Here is a 24,226-nt window from a genome sequence, read left to right as displayed (position 1 = left end):
TAAATTAGAAATGATTTATATGCAGTTATAGTCTTCGTCACGCCTAAAGAGCTGCGCACATGTTTGTAATTGTCTAGACCTTGTGATTAGTATTCATATCTGTGCCGTGTTAATTACACCTAGTCTGAGCAGCAGTCTAGACAGTCAGAAGTACATGTTTGGACTATGATTTATAACACTGTCTAGCGAGCTAGGTATACAGTACTGGAGGTTAGGGTTAGGGTTAGAGTTCACTATTTGTTTGGAATGGCCTTCAAACTATATGCATTCAGACCTATGACTGTTAATTGAAGAACATCTCGGGGGTTGGGGGGGGGGGGGCGTAGGGAGGAAGAGAGGGGTGAGGTTAGCATCAGATCACAATGTCTATTTTACATCAATTGAGTTGAATTCTGTCTGGGTTACGAAATTAGATGCGCCATGAGATTGAATTATTTGATTTTAAATTTCCAGAACATAAAGAGATTTATTTATTTGTGAAGAAATATAATTTCTTTGTTTCTGAATTCTTTTTTTTTTTATATTTACATCTTTTGTTTGTGAAGAGATTTTTTTGGGGTTATGAATGACTTCATTTCATTGTTTATGAAGAGATTCCATTCACCATTTTACTTGTGTGTATGTTACGTGCGCATCGTAGTGTGAATGTGGACTGGTGTGAATGTGGACTGGTGTCAATGTGGACTGGTGTGAATGTGTGTTGAAAGGAGAGTGGAGAACCAAGATGGAGGAATAGAAACAAAATGGTGTTGACAATGTTACTGAAGATTACATTATTTATAATCTATGATTTTGTCGTTTTGATGGTTGGTGTATCGCTACAGAGTCTCATCACATAATAGACCTAACATTATATGCCCTACTTTAAAGGAGGTTGGTGGTTGTGCTGTCCACGACACCCTCGTTAACCGTTTACCTTTGCATTGTCTGTCCTACTATTTACAAGGTCTAAAAAAGGTTACATTTTTTTTACTTAAATTTATATATATATATATTCTTGATATTATGATTAATTACTCTATAAAGAATGAAACATTATGATATCTATAAGAGAAACACATTTGCCTTGATGCGGCTTGTTTGAAGTATATTTGTCAATGAGATCAAAACGACTAAGGGCCAAAAAGTATATATAGTTAAAATAAAACAAATAAAATACTTTTTTGGAGAACAAAGCTTACTTAATTGTACTTGTATCAGTTAGTTAGATCAGTCATGTAATTAAATTTGTAATAGATTTAGACTAAAAATTATAAATCTGTGCTATTAGAAATATTTTTACCAATTGTTTTTGTTTAGTGCAATTTCATGCATTTATCTTTCTCAATACGCTAGGATACTATCACTTGACTAGACCAGTTGGTAAAAGGGGGGGGGGAGGAAGAAGGGTGGTATCTGTATGAAGGTTATAGTGATCGCTTTATAATAGCATTAAAAAAAATTGTACAGCTTGAATTAGAACTCTAGGGCTTAAAACTCACCAAGAGGCCAATTTAACTCATACCACCACATATGTCAAGTACAATTTCTTTCCCTAGTTCGATACTAAACAAAATAATTAATTACCAATAATTAGTTATGTAAATGTTCTTTTCTTTTGATTTTTGTTTCGTAAGGTATACAAAATAATTATACAAAATTTCAACTCGATCCGAGATTTGGGTGTGGGAGAAATAAAGTGGACAAACATTGTACCAGACAGACAGAGTTGATATTAGGTTTGTAGCATGCAAAATATAGGAAATAAAAAAAAAAAAAAAAAAAAAAAAAACAAAGCTGATCTAAATGGGAAGAACTCCGTCCGTAAAACTATATCACCTAATAATGTACAAGTTATTTCTCCTATTCGATAACAAACAAATAATTAATTACCAATAATTAATTGACTAAGTGAATATTTTTTGTTTATTGATTCATGTTTTATTAGATACAATGAATAATTGCTTGCAGTACCAACTTGATACGTGAGGGAGAAATAGCATTAACGTTTAAGGGGACTAAACCCACACAATTTATCCATATGAATGAATTTTGAAGTATTAGTTTCCCTTGTTGCTATTAAACAAAATAATGAATTACCAGTAATTAATTGTCTAATTAGTTACATTTTTAAAATTGATTTATGTCTTGTCTATGTCAATGAATAATTGTTCTGGTATGGAGCTTTCCCTCTTTTCAGGTTAATCCGAGAATGGGTGTGAGAGAAATAACGTGTACAGACAGACAGACAGAAAGAGTTGAAAGAAGCTTTGTGAAAATTAAAACAACCCTTTTGGATACAAAAAAAAAAAAGGCTTAAGGGCCTGCTGAGGAACACAAACTTAATTGGATTTTAGTTTTCATTCTTTATTGTCCTCCCAAAAAACCCTTAAAACTGACGAAAAGGGTGGATGGGGCTTTGATGCTGAGTCTTTCATTTTTTTTTTTTGTTTAGTACATTGATAGTCTAGAGTAGATTGAGAAGGATAAGCCCATACATTGGTCTAATTAAAAAAAAAACAACTCTTCTTTACTATTTGGTCACGGTCTATGTTCGGGTTAGAAGATGTAGTTTTGATGATGATGATACTTTTGTTGTTTCGAAGGTGCCAAACATTTATTCGTCTGAGCTACGAAGAATCACGAAACTTTGCTTCGGAAATTTCCCGAAAGTTGATCTCCAGACGTCTGCAAAAATATGGGTGACATCACCATTCAGAGGAAAAATCAACAAAGTTTTTTTTCTGAAACAGGGCAAATTGAGAGAGCGAGTGAATGAGAGAGAGAGAGAGAGAGAGAGAAAAAGAGAGAAAGAGCTTATCGCTTATCGTCAGGTAAAGGGAAATAAATTACCGCGGACAGCCGTGAGAAATGGTAAAATAATTGTTAGAACTCGCGTCTGTGCATCGTCTGCTCCAGACAGGTGTTTAGACCAGGTACGAACCAAGTCCGAAACTGACGCCCGAGCGAGAGGAAGAAAGTTCCAGAAAAAAAAATGTCTACGGCATTTAATGAGTTCTGTTATGCCCAGAATGTCCCATTTCTTTTGGTGTCCATTCTCTCTATCCGCGGCTGGTGTGGAGTTTCAAACAAAAATTAACAAAGTAAATATTACGAACATATGGAGCCAGAGTCATGTGCTGATTAGTCAGGGCTCAGGGGTGACGCCAGGCAATGAGTCACAATGAGTCATATCGACGGTGTCATAGAGTAGGTCTCGAAAAGTATTCATCATTGCATTACTATTGTACAAATGCATTTATTTTCCTTGTCTGGCATTGCCAGGTCAAGTTTCTACAGCGGAAAACAAAAAAGTCATCGTTGTCTCAGTGTCAACTGAGCATGTCTGAAGCAGTACCTGCGCCCAAGAGAAAGGCAACAATCTCGCTAGGAATGTTCAGGACCCCTAAGATTAAGATATTTGAAAGGTCAGATGTCTCCACTCCCTAGGCTGATATTACGGTTAGGTATATTATAACTTTAGAAAACTTACATAGTTACCTAACACTCGTTATTGGGCACCCATGTGAAGACCTGATAGAACAGACTTTGCCCCTGTCTGTTATTGGACGCCCTTGTGAAGACCTGATAGAGAAGACTTTGCCACCGTCTTTCTCATAATGCGCTAAACAAAAAAAAAAAGACCGATCCGAAAATGTTTAGGTTAGAATTTGATTTTCTACTGTTAGAAATCTGAGACTTGAATTTAAATTTCAAATCGTTTGTAGAATGTAATATAGTAAAATATACTTTCGTTTTCTATTGAAAAGGAATTGTCTGCTAGTATCAAATGTTTTTTTTTCAGTTGCGTTTGACCCTTTTGTAAAACGAATGTTTCCTGCTACAGCGTGCTCGCTACGCCTGGATACAATCTTAGCAAACACAATTCAGTTTGAGTCAAATTCTTATGACAACTTTCTTGGTCTACATCGAGATACACACTAGAGCCCCCTTGTTTGGTAGCCAAGTGATTTATGCCACTAAGACACATCTCCAAAACATCAACAATGAACAAGCCAAATGTTTTAATTGAACTTAGTATTACGATAGTTTTGAAATTCCTGGCTGTTGACCCGAACGTATCCAGTTTGAATCCTAGCCTAGTCTGTCTAGTCCAGGGGTTCTCAACCTGTGGGTCGCGACCCCCTTGGGGGTCGATTGACGATTTGCCCGGGGTCGCCTAAGACCATTGAAAATATGGTTTGTTATTGTCCATTCTTCTATTGCTGTATGTGTGTGTGTGTGTGGGGGGGGGGGGGTCGCCGCAGAGTTGGGGATTGTAAAAAGGGGTCGCCGAGCATAAAAGGTTGAGAACCGCTGGTCTAGTTCATTCAGATCTGCTAGATAGCAAACACTGATTTATCTTTTTTTTTCGGTCTCTGAGGACGTCTGCAGTTGGTCTGTAAATCTGAATGGGATGTGCTTAAATCTATTCACTGTATTTGAGAGAATCAGGAAACTAAAAGTTTAATTATAAACAAAAGTTTATTTAAAAGTTTTATTTAAGTACCCCATGGTAAGTAACACTGCTGAGTAAACACGACTCACGCCTCAGACAGACCCCCACTAAGACTAGAACATCACATTAACGTCTACGGGAACAGTTTCTCAAACTCTGAGGCAGAAAAAAAAAAGGGGGGGGGATAGACATCATGCTCAGTGTCTATTTTTATGTTCACGCCATTGTCAACAGAGGCGAGACTTAGTGGTCCATGGCATACAGACCTTAGAACAACTCCCAACCATTGTCAACAGAGGCGAGACTTAGTGGTCCATGGCATACAGACCTTAGAACAACTCCCAACCACCCTTCTTTTTCTCAACTCCCCCTTCCCTATCCCAGCACCCCCATCGACTTGCGCTTGATGTCAACTATTCACAATTTCTAGAGACATGTTTTCTTTGGACTTACGCGGGGAAACAAATACGTTGCTTATCAATGGCTCCGTAGTCTGCACACCGGATACACCACACACACACAAAAAAAAAATCTTGCCCCCTGTATGAGTCTCTCACGAAATAGTGAACGATAACATCAAACAATCTTGCCCCCTGTATGAGTCTCTCACGAAATAGTGAACGATAACATCAAACAATCTTGCCCCATGTATGAGTCTCTCCAACTCACGAAATAGTGAACGATAACATCAAACAATCTTGCCCCATGTATGAGTCTCTCCAACTCACGAAATAGTGAACGATAACATCAAACAATCTTGCCCCATGTATGAGTCTCTCACGAAATAGTGAACGATAACATCAAACAATCTTGCCCCATGTATGAGTCTCTCCAACTCACGAAATAGTGAACGATAACATCAAACAATCTTGCCCCATGTATGAGTCTCTCCAACTCACGAAATAGTGAACGATAACATCAAACAATCTTGCCCCATGTATGAGTCTCTCCAACTCACGAAATAGTGAACGATAACATCAAACAATCTTGCCCCATGTATGAGTATCTCCAACTCACGAAATAGTGAACGATAACATCAAACAATCTTGCCCCATGTATGAGTCTCTCACGAAATAGTGAACGATAACATCAAACAATCTTGCCCCATGTATGAGTCTCTCACGAAATAGTGAACGATAACATCAAACAATCTTGCCCCCTGTATGAGTCTCTCACGAAATAGTGAACGATAACATCAAACAATCTTGCCCCATGTATGAGTATCTCCAACTCACGAAATAGTGAACGATAACATCAAACAATCTTGCCCCATGTATGAGTATCTCCAACTCACGAAATAGTGAACGATAACATCAAACAATCTTGCCCCATGTATGAGTCTCTCCAACTCACGAAATAGTGAACGATAACATCAAACAATCTTGCCCCCTGTATGAGTCTCTCACGAAATAGTGAACGATAACATCAAACAATCTTGCCCCCTGTATGAGTCTCTCCAACTCACGAAATAGTGAACGATAACATCAAACAATCTTGCCCCCTGTATGAGTCTCTCCAACTCACGAAATAGTGAACGATAACATCAAACAATCTTGCCCCATGTATGAGTATCTCCAACTCACGAAATAGTGAACGATAACATCAAACAATCTTGCCCCCTGTATGAGTATCTCCAACTCACGAAATAGTGAACGATAACATCAAACAATCTTGCCCCCTGTATGAGTATCTCCAACTCACGAAATAGTGAACGATAACATCAAACAATCTTGCCCCCTGTATGAGTATCTCCAACTCACGAAATAGTGAACGATAACATCAAACAATCTTGCCCCATGTATGAGTCTCTCACGAAATAGTGAACGATAACATCAAACAATCTTGCCCCCTGTATGAGTCTCTCACGAAATAGTGAACGATAACATCAAACAATCTTGCCCCATGTATGAGTCTCTCCAACTCACGAAATAGTGAACGATAACATCAAACAATCTTGCCCCATGTATGAGTCTCTCCAACTCACGAAATAGTGAACGCTAACATCAAACAATCTTGCCCCATGTATGAGTCTCTCCAACTCACGAAATAGTGAACGCTAACATCAAACAATCTTGCCCCATGTATGAGTCTCTCCAACTCACGAAATAGTGAACGATAACATCAAACAATCTTGCCCCATGTATGAGTCTCTCCAACTCACGAAATAGTGAACGATAACATCAAACAATCTTGCCCCATGTATGAGTCTCTCCAACTCACGAAATAGTGAACGATAACATCAAACAATCTTGCCCCATGTATGAGTCTCTCCAACTCACGAAATAGTGAACGATAACATCAAACAATCTTGCCCCATGTATGAGTCTCTCACGAAATAGTGAACGATAACATCAAACAATCTTGCCCCCTGTATGAGTCTCTCACGAAATAGTGAACGATAACATCAAACAATCTTGCCCCATGTATGAGTCTCTCCAACTCACGAAATAGTGAACGATAACATCAAACAATCTTGCCCCATGTATGAGTATCTCCAACTCACGAAATAGTGAACGCTAACATCAAACAATCTTGCCCCATGTATGAGTCTCTCCAACTCACGAAATAGTGAACGATAACATCAAACAATCTTGCCCCATGTATGAGTCTCTCCAACTCACGAAATAGTGAACGATAACATCAAACAATCTTGCCCCATGTATGAGTCTCTCCAACTCACGAAATAGTGAACGATAACATCAAACAATCTTGCCCCATGTATGAGTCTCTCACGAAATAGTGAACGATAACATCAAACAATCTTGCCCCCTGTATGAGTCTCTCACGAAATAGTGAACGATAACATCAAACAATCTTGCCCCATGTATGAGTCTCTCCAACTCACGAAATAGTGAACGATAACATCAAACAATCTTGCCCCATGTATGAGTCTCTCCAACTCACGAAATAGTGAACGATAACATCAAACAATCTTGCCCCATGTATGAGTCTCTCCAACTCACGAAATAGTGAACGCTAACATCAAACAATCTTGCCCCATGTATGAGTCTCTCCAACTCACGAAATAGTGAACGATAACATCAAACAATCTTGCCCCATGTATGAGTCTCTCCAACTCACGAAATAGTGAACGATAACATCAAACAATCTTGCCCCATGTATGAGTATCTCCAACTCACGAAATAGTGAACGATAACATCAAACAATCTTGCCCCATGTATGAGTCTCTCCAACTCACGAAATAGTGAACGCTAACATCAAACAATCTTGCCCCATGTATGAGTCTCTCCAACTCACGAAATAGTGAACGATAACATCAAACAATCTTGCCCCATGTATGAGTCTCTCCAACTCACGAAATAGTGAACGCTAACATCAAACAATCTTGCCCCATGTATGAGTCTCTCCAACTCACGAAATAGTGAACGATAACATCAAACAATCTTGCCCCCTGTATGAGTCTCTCCAACTCACGAAATAGTGAACGATAACATCAAACAATCTTGCCCCATGTATGAGTCTCTCCAACTCACGAAATAGTGAACGATAACATCAAACAATCTTGCCCCATGTATGAGTCTCTCACGAAATAGTGAACGATAACATCAAACAATCTTGCCCCATGTATGAGTCTCTCCAACTCACGAAATAGTGAACGCTAACATCAAACAATCTTGCCCCATGTATGAGTCTCTCCAACTCACGAAATAGTGAACGATAACATCAAACAATCTTGCCCCCTGTATGAGTCTCTCACGAAATAGTGAACGATAACATCAAACAATCTTGCCCCATGTATGAGTCTCTCACGAAATAGTGAACGATAACATCAAACAATCTTGCCCCATGTATGAGTCTCTCCAACTCACGAAATAGTGAACGATAACATCAAACAATCTTGCCCCATGTATGAGTCTCTCACGAAATAGTGAACGATAACATCAAACAATCTTGCCCCATGTATGAGTCTCTCCAACTCACGAAATAGTGAACGCTAACATCAAACAATCTTGCCCCCTGTATGAGTCTCTCCAACTCACGAAATAGTGAACGATAACATCAAACAATCTTGCCCCCTGTATGAGTCTCTCCAACTCACGAAATAGTGAACGATAACATCAAACAATCTTGCCCCATGTATGAGTCTCTCCAACTCACGAAATAGTGAACGATAACATCAAACAATCTTGCCCCCTGTATGAGTCTCTCCAACTCACGAAATAGTGAACGATAACATCAAACAATCTTGCCCCATGTATGAGTCTCTCACGAAATAGTGAACGATAACATCAAACAATCTTGCCCCATGTATGAGTCTCTCACGAAATAGTGAACGATAACATCAAACAATCTTGCCCCATGTAAGAGTCTCTCCAACTCACGAAATAGTGAACGATAACATCAAACAATCTTGCCCCATGTATGAGTCTCTCCAACTCACGAAATAGTGAACGATAACATCAAACAATCTTGCCCCCTGTATGAGTCTCTCCAACTCACGAAATAGTGAACGCTAACATCAAACAAAGTGTGACGACATCAAAGTGAAACAATAATTTCTTTCTACTACAACCTGTCAGTAAGTTACTGGAGTTATAAAGCAACATCGCTTATAGATGATCATAGTTTGTGGGTCTGTACTAAAAAAAAGATAATAATTAATATAACTTGTTTAAGAAGGCTACTCTTTCTGATGCTTCTGTTATCATGTATTGACTTCAGGGTGGCCACACTTTGTGATCAGTGTTTCTTCAATAAAGAAATAAATAATTGCCCTGGTACCTTAGTGATCTGATCACTTCATATGTCCCTCAGAGAACACTGCGCTCCATGGACTCAACGCTTCTAGCGATGCCACGTTTCTCTCTCAAAAGCTACGGTCAGCGGGCTTTTTCAGTACACGAGAAGGTTTGGAACTCACTCCTCATTGATCTCATACAGACAATTTGCTTCACTACATTCAAGAAGAACGTTAAGACCTATCTGTTCAAAACTTTTTAAAAGATTAGTTTGTCATGTTAGCTCTCGTGTTTATGTTTGTAATGTTATCCCAGCGCCTTGGGCCTACATTTTGTTTGTTAACAGCGCTCTATGAATTACATCATTATTATTATTATAATTATCCACTTTGAGTTTGTGGTCAACTTAATTACCAACTGAACCAAGTCTTGTCAACAGTCCCACTTTTTACAACTCCTCTATTCAGCTTACAAATTCTTCATTGGCAAAACATGGGCTGAACTTGAAACCTGGGCACGGGTCTAGAAAACGGCTTTGACGATTTTCCTACAATGGGACTGTTTAAGTATAGCTAAAGGAAAACTTTTTAAAAAAATAAAATCTGTCATTCACTAGTTATAAGGAACAAAATAACCGCTTTGACAAAGGTCCGAAGTACTAAAGAGGAATTGTCTTTTCAAACAAAATAAAAAATGTTTTTTGTTCCTATATTTGTCCCAGGTCTAAGACCTAACAAATCCGAGGCAAACCGATTCGGCATACAACGTCAGCTTCATGCCTTTTAAAAACCGGCATGGGAAATTTGAGTTTAGATTCCACGTCTGAGCGACTAGCCTTCTTTAGCTCCGCCCACTAGTACCACAAGGACTAAACAAAAAAAAAGTTCATCTGTCTTTAGTACCAAACAATGCTCAGAGGATGCTGGGGCGTGGAATGGTAACACTTGGGAGAGGGGAAATGAAGGATTTCCCAGAACAAAAGAGAGGACCATTGTCTCATTCTAGTGGTCGGCCGAGATGGTCCGACAGACTTAAACACCAATGGCGTGATGGTTTGAACAAAAAGAGAGGGAGGGGGGATTGTAATGAAAGGGAGGGACAGATTCTCCGCGGTTCAAATTTTAACTCATGCTACGTATGGGTGGTTTGGAGATTCAAGGGAACATACTATGAATTTAAAACAAAAACGAATTCTGGGCAGTGTTTCATCCGGTTATCAGCCCCCTGACGGACTCACGGACAGACCAATAGCGTTAGAAGATTAAAATACTAGTGTGAAGCATCAGACTTGATTCAGAAAGAGTGTACATTGTTGAACGGGGCAGAATACTTACTCCGAGACAAATACGTTTATAGTTATGTGTGTCCGGGATCAAAGTCAAACAAATAAAAGTGACCTAAAGGCCTAGCAAATACAAGTGACCTAAAGACCTAGAATGCCCTAGATTTCTAGATCTACAGTCTGGACGAATACGTTTCATATGTTTATACTTTTAACGAATGTTTTTTTTTTTTTTGTGTGGGGTAAAAGTGTTGAAAGTTGGATGGCTGTCTTGTCGTCTGGTATACACTCTAGACTGTGGTCTTGATGGTCTAGGGTTTGAGCCCAACCCTCGCCGTTCCAGCGGGAGGTTCAGGCTGGGAAGCAAGAACATGTGAAACATTGTTAGTGGCAAAGCAGCGGCGTAGCCAGAGATGACAAGCACAATGGGACATCAGTCTAGCAGTAGAAGTGTAGATGGAAAGGCGGAACCTACTCAACTATTTTACATCGCATCAAACAGTTCACATGAATCATTACTTTACTAGCATGAATCATTATTTTACTAGCATGAATCGTTACTTGACTAAAAAGAATCATTACTTTACTAGCATGAATCATTATTTTACTAACATAAATCATTACCTTACAAAAATGTAATGGCAGGATTATATTATGTCACTATAACACAGTGACTTCAGTTGAGCTTTTATCTAATATATAACATAGTGACTTCAGTTGAGCTTTTATCTAGTATTAAATACACCTGAATTGGGCGTGGTGACTACGTGGTAAAGCACTTGGCTTCCGAAACGAGGGAGCTCGGGTTCGAATCCTGGATATGACTGGAATTTAGAATTTTGGGATTTTTAGGGTGCACCGTAGTTCCCTTAACTCTAATGGGTACCTGACATTAGCTGGGGAAAAGGAAGTTTGTCGTTGTGCTGGACACTCCTTCGTTAACCGTATGCCGCAGAAACAGATGACCTTTATATCATCTGCCCTATAGATCGCAAAATCTAATAGGGGAACTTTATATTATAAATCTGAAGACACTGTTCTCTTCCGGTTTATTTAGAAAATAATACATTCGTATCTTATCTAAAAAAAATTACAATAATTTTTTTTTAATGTTCTAGAAGTTGTTTTACCCACATTACATGCCCATGTAAATGCCGGGAGGTGTTAGGGGGGTGAATAGCCTTTAGCTGGTGCTTGTTGCCTCCTTTAGTGTTAACGTAAAGGTCTTGGCAATCTTGAACCACGCTCATATCTGTAGTATTTTAAGTTTCATTGTCACTGCCTAGTATGGCAATCTAAATTACCAATAATTAATTGACTAATTGTTGTTTTTTTTTCTTGATTCATTTTTAGCGGCCCCGAAAGGGGAAAGACGCTATCAGTTTTGTGTGGCCTGTCAGTCCGTCCGTCCGTCCGTTCCGTTTAGACCTCAGAAACTAGAAGAGAAAATGAAAATATGACACCATGATATTTTAGATCATTCAAAGTTCTGATGCAACGGCTACTTTTTTCTTTTCCGAAAGTGAACCATCCAATTTTTAAAATTATCTATGCAAGCCTATTTTTCAAAACAATACACCACTTTTTAATGAAAAACTTCAGCCAAGGTAGTTCTTTTAAAAAGGTCACAGACTTCTTCGTTAATAAATCAAGCTTCATTCATAGATTCGCGCATTGGTACAAAAAATTAGCATCTAAGGTCACAATGGAAAAAGAATCAATGGATCATTAAAAAATAGATTTTCCATTTATTAACTTACTCATGGAATAGAATACTGATTCAAATGTTGGTTTAAAAAATAATTTTAATACGAACTTCGTTTTAGTTGAAAGTTAAAAAAAAAACAAACTACTTTTATAGCGCGTAGTTTTGACAAATCCTCATTATAGGGTCTTTATTTGACAGACTAAATAAGACTAAATAGCGCCCAGATCTAGATATATTTATAATACATATATTATAAATGTATTAATAATTTGAACAAAATTTTAATTATTAAGGCAATAACTTATTTTCTGACAGCTTATGGGTGCAGATTTATTTATTATGTAAACAGTAGTATCACATTAAGAAATGAATCGGATACGAACAGCATAGTATAATCATAGTACACCTTTACCCGGTAATAAAAGGCCTACTATTCATGATTATAACATTGGCCTAGGTCTAGTAATTTTAAGATTGAATGTGTAAATTCATACGAGTTCTAGTCTAGATATAGTAGATATAGTAGATTCTATCTCAAGATTCTATATCTAGTTCTAAATCTAGATCTATACTAACTGTATGTATTGTCTAAGGCAAGTCTATGCCAATGAAGAATTGTGCAAAGTTTTGATTGGATTCCAAAATGGGGTGGAAGAAATAATATGTTTAAACTTTTTATCAGACAGACAGACATAATGAGTTGATATAAGCTTTGTAATAAAAATAAACTTCACAAAATCTTAAATGCTGCTAGTAGGGTCACTGGTAACAAACAAACAATAATTAGGACACCTGTTCGAGAGAAGCAAATGTCCTTAATTCTGTGGAAGTAAAATCATTATACATAATTCCACTGTCTGATATAAACATTTGACATGTACTGTTGGAGTGGAACTTGTGTCAACTTATAATTTCGTTTTAAATAGTCAAAATGTTTTGTGTTGTGTAATGCACACATTATAAGACAAAATTTTCCGTATGGATAATGAAGATTACAAATAATTATAATTATTTACACCTTCCAACTACAGCAGACATCAAGGGTTCAAAACCTTCCTATTTATTATTCCGTTGGACTACGCTACTGTCCCGACGACTTCAATTCATGACAAAGTAAACCTGATACTAATTGATTCCCAAGCGCCTAAAAACTCTTTGATGTCACTTCTTTTATACTCTCCCCACCACCACCCCCTCCCCTTTGACCAGCTTCCCAAACCTACGGGAAGACATAGACTCTGATACGCTATGACACGTGACGAACAATCTCACGCGATCTAGCTGAAACGCCCTGTGTGAAATCTCCCAGACTTCACCTAGAATCCTACAACAGGTGATTTCTCTTCTTTTGATGTTAGAACAAATATTGCAGGAAAAAAAAAGGGGCTAAAAATAATACATATATAATTTTGTCTACAAAGACTTCATTTTTTTTTCATCGATGTAGATAACTGTTAATGAGTTACTTGCCCTTAGTAGCTTTAAAAAAATATATCAATGCTGTTCCTTGTTTAAAGATAACACAGTGTGGTTTAAATGTACACCTCACTGATTCCATTTCCGACTCCACCCCCTGTGGTATCCGCCTCTTGAAACTCGAGCAAGCAAGAAACTGTGACGTCAACTTAAATTTAGGAACACGTGCATCATGGGTAGAGAAGTTTCACGAAACAATTAATTATTCGCTTATCTGAAGAGAAAATGTTTCAAACCCCCCAAGATAGTAGATTTATATTTCTTTTTTTTTTCTCTTTCGCTCTCATTGCGTTCCCGTGTTCTTTCATCTTTAAGTGACGCTAGACAAAGAGAGAGAGAGAGAGAAAAAAAAAAGCTTTCTGTCAAGTTTTGAGACGCGATTTGGTGGGCAGATTTCAATGGAATAAATGAGTGCACATAGATGACAGGATTATGGATGGTGGTTAAGGATTAGAGTTGACAGCAAGTCCCTGTACACGTGGGGACTTTGACGGAATTCTGTTCACTGACCATTTTTCGTGTGTACGGTTGTGCTTTGTGCAAACCATTGGCAAGTGGCGAGGCGTAGTCACGTCTTCTTAGCGCCCTCCACCAACCCCCGGGTTTCTCTTTGGTCACGTGAATAAGAAATATATAAAGAACAGTTTTTTTTTAAATCCATTCCTACTGTTTGAAGCTGATGGTCGTCTATGACAGTGGTTCTTAAAATGTGTTACATGCAGTGGCGTCACTAGGTGGGTTCAGTCCGCACCGGGTGACACCCGTTAGGTATACCAGCTGCATGTAGGTACATGAACAATGATTTGATTTTTTAAAAACATGTTTTAATCGAATCTGTTGAATTTGTAGCTAGCACCGTAAGATCAGGATGCCTAACAATAGTCACTGTTTAACAAAGGACATTCTTCAGACATACAATATTATTGAAATCTCACATGCAATTTTTGTAAATTTTGTAGAATTGGAAAGTAAATAATTGGCCATTGAGATTTCTTGAAATTATGATATTTCATTTTTCTATAAAAGAAGCTGCAGCCAAGATGAAGGAATTGTTACAATGTGTCAATCCAATGATATACTTGGTAGGGAATTTTTATTATTGGCTAGTGCCAAGTATGGTTCAGATGCTTCCTAATGGGGACGATTTAGTCACTTAATAGCAAAAAAAACTGTATTGCCTTTTTTTAACTAATTGTGCGTACCGTCGCTAAAAAATAGAGCACTGGATTGTCAGTATGTCTATAATACATATTGCAGTTTTTTTTTAAATATAAGAAATTTTTCTGTGTAATGTTTTAAATGCAATGACGGCAGTTCAAAGTTCAAAAGTTTAAAGAAAGAGATTTAAAAAAAAAAAAAAAAAAAGAAACGAGAAAAGAAAAAAAAAAAGTAAAATAAAATAAATGGAATTAAATAAAAGGAAAAAAAAAGTGGTTGGGGGAGATAATTGTTTCTTACCTCCATCAGATGCTCTCCCCTCTCTTTCTTTTTTTTTCGGAACTTTTGGGCCGCTCTTCTGTTCTGTTCTCTCCTTCTGTCTCTCTTCTGCACCTCGTCTGGTCGTGGCTGGAAGCAGGACAGATACACAGAGATAAGATCAGTTTCATTTCAAGGTACGAACAGCGGACATCCGATTATTCCAACTGCGAATCTATGTGTCAACCAGAAAACTATTAACAGGCAACGTTCCGATATGACGTAACAGCCCTAAGGCGGTGTGGGGGAGGGGGGGTATATAACTTTTTACAATCTGTTACAAGGGGGAGGGGGGGATCTGAAGATTTACTACGTAATAAAAATTTAAAAACATATTCAAATGAAATAACACTACTTTTAAGATCAGTTTGTGTCATTTAAATTCTCGTGTTTGTGTTTGTTATGCTATAGCACCGGGAGGTTAAACCTACATTATATTCGTTAACAGCGGTTTATAAATAGACTAATATAAGATAAGATTATTTAATTGGTCCAAGCAGACGGGCATTCAGTTTGACTACAATTAGTCCGCCTCAACATAAAAATTATAATAACAATATAGATGCAAATACTAACACCATTCAGACACATCATACGCACGGCACATGCACACGCACACGCTCTCTTTCTCTCTCTCTCTCTCTCTCTCTCTCTCTCTCTCTCTCTCTCTCTCTCTCTCTCTCTCTCTCTCTCTCTCTCTCTCTCTCACACACACACACACACACACACACACACACACACACACACACACACACACACACACACACACACACAAACACACACACACACAAACACACACACACACACACACACACACACACACACACACACACACACACACACACACACACACACACACACACACACACACACACACACACACACACACACACACACACACACACACACACACACACACACACACACACACACACACACACACACACACACACACAAAAACTAGCACTTTATGATGTAAGCTTGATTTTCGAGGATCCGACTTTTACGGAAGGACTACAAAAAATATTAATGGAAAAAATTACGCCTATTTTTAGCGGCCACCGAAAGGGGAAAAGACGATTTTAGTTTTCTGTGGCCTGTCTGTCCGTCTGGTTTAGATCTCAGAAACTAGAAGAGAAAATGAAAATCGGACATCGTGATATTTTAGATCATTCAAAGTTCTGATGCAACGGCTACTTTTTCTTTTCTGAAAGCGAAAAATAAAATTTTTTTAAATCCATTATGCAAGCATAATTATGCCTTTTTTTCTGCCTGGGTTGACCACTTCGGGGGCCGATTTTGAGTTTGTGTTACCACACAAACTGTCTTTGTAACCTTGTTGTTGTTGTTTTTTAACCCGGGGGTTTTCCGGTGGTCGCCCAAAGTGTTTGTACAGTATTGGGGAAGAAATACGTCAAGATTACGTCATCGAAGCGCGAAAGAATTCGAAACTTGCCCCATCATTTTTGAAAGATACTATACTTAGTAGAATGATAAATGTAATCCTAGTTATAAAGAATGAATAGGTAAGTTGTTTCTAAAAGTTGAATTTTCCTTTTATGTTACTTTCTTGGGGGTGGGGGGGGTGTAATTGAGTTTTGTAAAGATTTGTTTCAAAGGGAGGAGCTTTATAAGGGGGGGGGGGCGTTACGTAATATCTGAACGTTCCTAAAATATTATTTAAAATTATCTAAAAGGAAGAACCGCAAAATCATGGCAATACTTAATACAGCAAGGCTTAACACCCTTTTTTATATAAAACAAAATTAACCAATTGACCAATTGCTTTTTTTTTAATTGATTGAATAATATAGTGCGAAAATTAAATTTGATCCCAGAATGGGAAATGGGAGAAAAACTGACAAAAAGAGAGACAGACAGAATGGAGTGATTTATTATGAACTTTAGAGGCAAAAAAAAAAAGCTCACATCTCTCTATTTTTTAATTATTTTTTTTAGGAAACGAGCGGGAACTAGACTTTTGTATTTAATTGAGATACATTTCACTTCATCTTAAAATAAACAAACTTTCATGGCGCCTTCCCTTCTCCCTAAAAGATAACGATTTTATTATTAATATTATTGTTTTACACACTTCATTATATGCGGGGTAAAAATTGTGTCCAAAAAAAAAAAAAAAGGTCAAGTCGTGTTTGAAAGTCAGTGGAAACAATAAAGGGGGAGGGAGGGCGGCTACTGATGAATATTTTATTTTGTGAGCCGCCTCCCCTCAGTGAGCCCCCCCCCCCTCCTCCAGCGCCCTCCTCTTCCTCCTGATTCTGTTCTGTCCCAGGTCTCTCAGCATTACGTAGAGAAACGGTGAAAGATGTCTTATCAGGCGAGGATCAGACGGACGGGCTAAATACCAGGGTACGAGGGTAACTGGATACCACGGGCTGGAAATGCCAAACCGATGCCAGTGTCGGAAAGCAAAATGAAGGGAGAGGAGGTACACGATGTGAGAAAGATGTAGCATAGAAAGGAGGGGGAGGCGAAGGTTCTGCAGAAGTGTTTCGGAGTGAGAAGGGCGTCCCTGAGTTTGAAAACGAGTCGTCTGGTTACTATCTCATTTAATCAACCCGGCACTGTTTAGGTTGCAATCAGACGCGAGGGGTGAAGGAGAGAAGGTAATAGAGAGATTGGTAGATGATGGAAAAGGAAGAGTAGAGCGCCAAAAGACGAAATTAAGTAACTTTTTGGGGCTCGCTAATTATCAAGAAGCAAAATATCAAATACTGTGAAAAAAAAGGGTTATCTCTCAATATTGTAGAAATTATTTCTTTTTTTCAATATCAAACAAAATAATTAATTACCCAAAATTAAATGACTAATTGGTAAATAAAAAAAATAATTAAGATCTGGTTGACATTCATTAAGCAATTGAATACAGGAACATAGAAAAAGTACAGAAAGACATAACGAAATGTGGAATAAAAATAAGGTAATACAATACCAACTTAGAATAAAAGATTGGGGAAAGATTTGGAACTAGATAGACCAAATGAACAATGTGAAGAACTGTTGCCAACTCAAAAATAAAATCAAAATGGTGGCCTGTCAGAATTTAAACATCTAACATCCGAGCACAAGCCTCTCGCAGGACTGCAAGGGATGGAGGAGTGCTGGGTTCGAACCTGGAACCATCGTGTCTACGGCCAGTTTAGCATGCAGTGAGATCCCACTTCTTTCATAACTTATTTTGTTTTGTTTTGGTCACAATGTAATGAATATCATCTTTGGAATCACTTTGTAATCAATGATTATGGCTCCTTCTATTGACGATTTAGTTTCACCTCTTTTAGTTCTTTAAAAGAGCATAACAAAAAGGTAAAGCCAGTCAAGGGAGATAGGGGAAGTGTATACGTGTGTGTGTGGGGGGGGACTTGGTGTTTCCTCTGACAGATATACAAATAACCTAAATCTAAGCGACTCCCCCTGCGCACGTGCAGTAATTCGAAGCTCAAAGGGACCGGTTGCCTGCCCCTGGGGAGTGTAAAACTGTTTGGAATCACATAGTGAGAAACTCGTTTGGTCTCCCCTGGACTTGAGAGCGAATAGGTCAGGGATGTCTTCACTACACGAAGACAAAATATCCCCCCCCCCCTCCTTATTCTTTTTCCCACTACCACCACTAACCGTCTCAAACGTTTGCTGTTAGTGTATTAATCTTCTTAGAGCCGGTTTTAAGGGATAGGGGAGCCGGGGAAATAAAACCTTTGGGAGCAAGTCTAGCGTGGTACTTCTACCATACAATTCCACGACAATTCGTTCACTGACATTTCATTCACCGACAATTCGTTCACTGACATTTCATTCACTGACAATTCGTTCACTGACATTTCATTCACCGACAATTTGTTCACTGACATTTCATTCACCGACAATTCGTTCACTGACATTTCGTTCACCGACAATTCGTTCACTGACATTTCATTCACCGACAATTCGTTCACTGACATTTCATTCACCGACAATTTGTTCACTGACATTTCATTCACCGACAATTCGTTCACTGACATTTCGTTCACCGACAATTCGTTCACTGACATTTCATTCACCGACAATTCGTTCACTGACATTTCGTTCACCGACAATTCGTTCACTGACATTTCATTCACCGACAATTCGTTCACTGACATTTCGTTCACCGACAATTCGTTCACTGACATTTCGTTCACCGACAATTCGTTCACTGACATTTCATTCACCGACAATTCGTTCACTGACATTTCGTTCACCGACAATTCGTTCACTGACAATTCGTTCACCGACAATTCGTTCACTGACATTTCGTTCACCGACAATTCGTTCACTGACATTTCGTTCACCGACAATTCGTTCACTGACATTTCGTTCACCGACAATTCGTTCACTGACATTTCGTTCACCGACAATTCGTTCACTGACAATTCATTCACCGACAATTCGTTCACTGACATTTCGTTCACCGACAATTCGTTCACTGACATTTCGTTCACCGACAATTCGTTCACTGACATTTCGTTCACCGACAATTCGTTCACTGACATTTCATTCACCGACAATTCGTTCACTGACATTTCATTCACCGACAATTCGTTCACTGACATTTCATTCACCGACAATTCGTTCACTGACATTTCGTTCACCGACAATTCGTTCACTGACATTTCATTCACCGACAATTCGTTCACTGACATTTCATTCACCGACAATTCGTTCACTGACATTTCATTCACCGACAATTCGTTCACTGACATTTCATTCATCGACAATTCGTTCACTGACATTTCATTCACCGACAATTCGTTCACTGACATTTCATTCACCGACAATTCGTTCACTGACATTTCATTCACCGACAATTCGTTCACTGACATTTCATTCACCGACAATTCGTTCACTGACATTTCATTCACCGACAATTCGTTCACTGACATTTCATTCACCGACAATTCGTTCACTGACATTTCGTTCACCGACAATTCGTTCACTGACATTTCGTTCACCGACAATTCGTTCACTGACATTTCGTTCACCGACAATTCGTTCACTGACGTTTCGTTCACCGACAATTCGTTCACTGACATTTCATTCACCGACAATTCGTTCACTGACATTTCGTTCACCGACAATTCGTTCACTGACATTTCATTCACCGACAATTCGTTCACTGACATTTCATTCACCGACAATTCGTTCACTGACATTTCATTCACCGACAATTCGTTCACTGACATTTCATTCACCGACAATTCGTTCACTGACATTTCATTCACCGACAATTCGTTCACGACTTTTCGTTCACGCGACTATTCATTCACCACACGGTTCGTTCACCCGACAATTCGTTCACCCGACAATTCGTTCACGCGACTATTCGTTCACACGACAATTCGTTCACGCGACTATTCGTTCACGCGACTTTTCGTTCACGGCACGGACAAATTGATTAACAGACAAATCGTTCATTGAATAGTAACATATTGTTAATATTATATATTCTCGTCGCTTATTTAATTTATTTACATTAAAACTTTTGTAGCTATTATTTCTAAAAATAAATTTCTAGAGGTCAGGTCTAATCCGATTTAATTTTATTTCGTTGTTGTTGTTGTTGTTAATATTTTGTTAATGAGGAAAGTATATGATAAAAACTATACTTAAAAGAAAAAAAGAGATCTTAGAAGCTAGCTGAAACACTTTAAACTGGCTTTCACTTTACTTTAGGTAACATGTTTTTGTTAGATTTTGTTTGTTTAGCTCTCGTGTTTCTGTTTGTAATGTTATCCCAGCGCCTTGAGACTACCTTATATGTTTGTTAACACCGCCTTGTAAATTAAATTATTATTATTTAGTTAATTTTGCATTAATTTAAGAGATCCTTTCAGTATTCTTTAGTCAGTCAATCGCTTTTATGAGGAGCCTCATTCGGTGATTGAGCGTTAAAATATATCAGTGACGTTGCTAGAAATTTCCAATCATTTGGGGGCTCGGGGCTTGGCCTCTTTAACCTCCCCTGCATTTTGCGGAATATTTAATGTAAAAAATAAACACTCATTTGGGCCCCCCAAAGTGGGGGTTAGGGGGTATTTTCAAATTCTCTCCCCTTCTCCCACCCTAGCTACGCCACTGATATATATATATACTTGGTTCTGGCACTAAAGTAAGTAGGGCTTGAGGTACTACCTTTGTCCTCTGACCTTTAAACCTTTATAGTCTCATTACACGCAATGGCAGATAAGTGTTCATAAAAAAAATATTCTTCTTGACAATAATGGTGATAAATACTTTTATTCTCAGCTCCCACATGACATCGTCTCTCCCATTCTTTTCTTTTTTTTTTCATTAACGCCTTTTTCTTTTCTTTTAATATAATCAACTGCTATATTCTAAAACGAGGCTGATAAAACGAATTTCTATTGGTTAATCTCCAGCCCAAAATCTGTAACTCTAAACGCGGCAATCTTAAAGGGAGAGCAGCTGCCGAATGTGAGAGGTAATGGAAGAGGCTTACGTCCCTTACTTTCCATGGTGCCTCACCACGAACTCAACCTCCCCCCGAAATGCCTTCAATTACAATGCGAGCATTGGCTCGAGCGTGACATTCAGGTGAGACCAGCAGGATGACTCAATTAAGTAGAAAACACCAAGACCAGATTGCAATGAAGGTGTGGAAGACGAGCCTATGTGTGTGGGAGTGTGTGTGTGTGGGGGGGGGAAGGGGCTGTGATGAGGGGTTGGGGTGTGAGGGTGAAAGAAATAGAGAATGATGTGCGGGGAAAATGTAACACTAAATATGCAAAGCAATGTGATATTACAAAGGCAGCCATGAATGTCAAAGTTTTCTAGGTCAGAGAGACCGGTCTATGTAGGTCAGGTCGTGACTCACACACCTGGTGACACGGATTAAGTTGCAGACGTGAAGACCGAACATCAACATCAGGAAGTGCTCACACAACAGCTTTGTTTGTTTTTGTTTGTAGTTCAGCAAAACAGACAAACATAAATGTTATACGTCTGCTAAACCTGCATTCAAATCTCCCGCCATTTTTAGACACGGGAGGGGGGGACGAGAGTTTGAAAAAAGAATACATTAACACTACGATCATAGCAGAAGTTCATCGACCATTTAAATTCAAATAGGAGGTCAATAGGTCATTTTCCATTAGGACTAGAGTTGCGAATGAATAAACTCTGACTTAAGCATTTAAAACTGAAAAGGGTCGAGATGTCAATTTAAGGAATCAAATGTAAGTTCCGCCCCATGGGTCAGGGGATGTCAAAGTTCAAGGCGAACCTCGAATTAAAACTCTACGCCAGGATTCAAACTGGAGCCCTCTCGTGTAGCCAAGTCACACAAATCACACCAAAGCCATAGCATGCAGCATGAAGTCCAAGCAAAGATTTATTGCAGTTGGATCGAGAGGAAACCAAGTTTAAGTAGATTTGGTCTTCAATCCTGACCATAGAATGAAAAGAGCAGAACTGAATGTGCCGACAAAGACCAGGATGTGACCTACTAATTTCACCTCCAACTAATGCAGACGAATCTGTTATTCAAAAATCTTCTACTTAATTTTGATTTTTGTTTTCAGGACGGTACCAAAAAAAAAAAGATAAAATAAGTTTTGTATTAGCACTTTTAGGTTTGGCGGTCCTAAATCTGAGACATTTGTATTAGCACTTTTAGGTTTGGCGGTCCTAAATCTGAGAGATTTGTATTAGCACTTTTAGGTTTGGCGGTCCTAAATCTGAGAGATTTGTATTAGCGATTTTAGGTTTGGAGGCCCTAAATCTGAGAGATTTGTATTAGAACTTTTAGATTTGGAGGTCCTAAACCTGAGAGATTTGTATTAGCACTTTTAGGTTTCGTTTTCCTAAATCTGAGAGATTTGTATTAGCACTTTTAGGTTTGGCGGTCCTAAATCTGAGAGATTTGTATTAGCACTTTTAGGTTTGGCGGTCCTAAATCTGAGAGATTTGTATTAGCACTTTTAGGTTTGGCGTCCTAAATCTGAGAGATTTGTATTAGCACTTTTTAGGTTTGGAGGTCCTAAACCTGAGAGATTTGTATTAGCACTTTTAGGTTTGGCGTCCTAAATCTGAGAGATTTGTATTAGCACTTTTAGGTTTGGAGGTCCTAAACCTGAGAGATTTGTATTAGCACTTTTAGGTTTGGCGGTCCTAAATCTGAGACATTTGTATTAGCACTTTTAGGTTTGGCGGTCCTAAATCTGAGAGATTTGTATTAGCACTTTTAGGTTTGGAGGTCCTAAACCTGAGAGATTTGTATTAGCACTTTTAGGTTTCGGGGTCCTAAATCTGAGAGATTTGTAGTAGCACTTTTAAGTTTGGAGGTCCTAAACCTGAGAGATTTGTATTAGCACTTTTAGGTTTCGGGGTCCTAAATCTGAGAGATTTGTATTAGCACTTTTAAGTTTCGGGGTCCTAAGTCTGAGAGATTTGTATTAGCATTTTTAAGTTTCAGAGTCCTAAATCTGAGAGATTTGTATAAGCACTTTTAAGTTTCGGGGTCCTAAGTCTGAGAGATAAGCATACGAACAAAGGGAAGACGAACCAATAGACTACGCACAACTTAAAGAGTGTCCTTTCCCTCTTTTCACCATTATCTTTCCTTTGAGTTCCTCATGGAACATAGGGCCTCAAATAAAAACACGCCACACTCCTTGGTCTCTTGCTAGTACCTCATGGAACATAGGGCCTCAGTAAAAACACGCCACACTCCACGGTCTCTTGCTAGTTCCTCATGGAACATAGGGCCTCAGTAAAAACACGCCACACTCCACGGTCTCTTGCTAGTTCCTCATGGAACATAGGGCCTCAGTAAAAACACGCCACACTCCACGGTCTCTTGCTAGTTCCTCATGGAACATAGGGCCTCAGTAAAAACACGCCACACTCCACGGTCTCTAGTTTTTTGATGGCTCTTTCCTGTCCCCTCGGCTTCATCTAATACACTGCGTCGCCACGCTCCATCTTTTGTTCCCTGGGGGTTCCACTCTAAGGCTTGCCTAGCTCTGTTGCTGGTATCTTTTCCAAGGGTGTGACCAATCCATCTCCACTTCCTCTCTAAGATCTGCACTTCTATATTTTTCTGTCCACTCATCTCCCACAGTTTGGTGTTTTCTACTTTGTCATACCAG

At 38.7% G+C, this 24,226-nt stretch overlaps 1 protein-coding gene across 3 annotated transcripts in view; it reads right to left on the bottom strand.

The window, feature by feature from the left end:
- Window positions 1-24,226, bottom strand: part of LOC106053697 (putative uncharacterized protein DDB_G0277255) — a 160,887-nt gene that overhangs the window by 10,668 nt on the left and 125,993 nt on the right. For all 3 annotated transcript variants that reach the window (XM_056024125.1, XM_056024126.1, XM_056024124.1), the window contains exon 5: window positions 15,063-15,170. In XM_056024125.1, coding sequence (XP_055880100.1) covers window positions 15,063-15,170 — 108 coding nt within the window. The remainder of the gene's footprint in view (window positions 1-15,062; window positions 15,171-24,226) is intronic.

The sequence above is a fragment of the Biomphalaria glabrata genome, chromosome 3, assembly GCF_947242115.1.
Source record: "Biomphalaria glabrata chromosome 3, xgBioGlab47.1, whole genome shotgun sequence".
In the NCBI taxonomy this organism is placed as follows: Eukaryota; Metazoa; Mollusca; class Gastropoda; family Planorbidae; genus Biomphalaria; species Biomphalaria glabrata.
The sequence above is the reverse complement of the archived record's forward strand: the minus strand, read 5'-3'. Positions and strand labels throughout refer to the sequence as shown.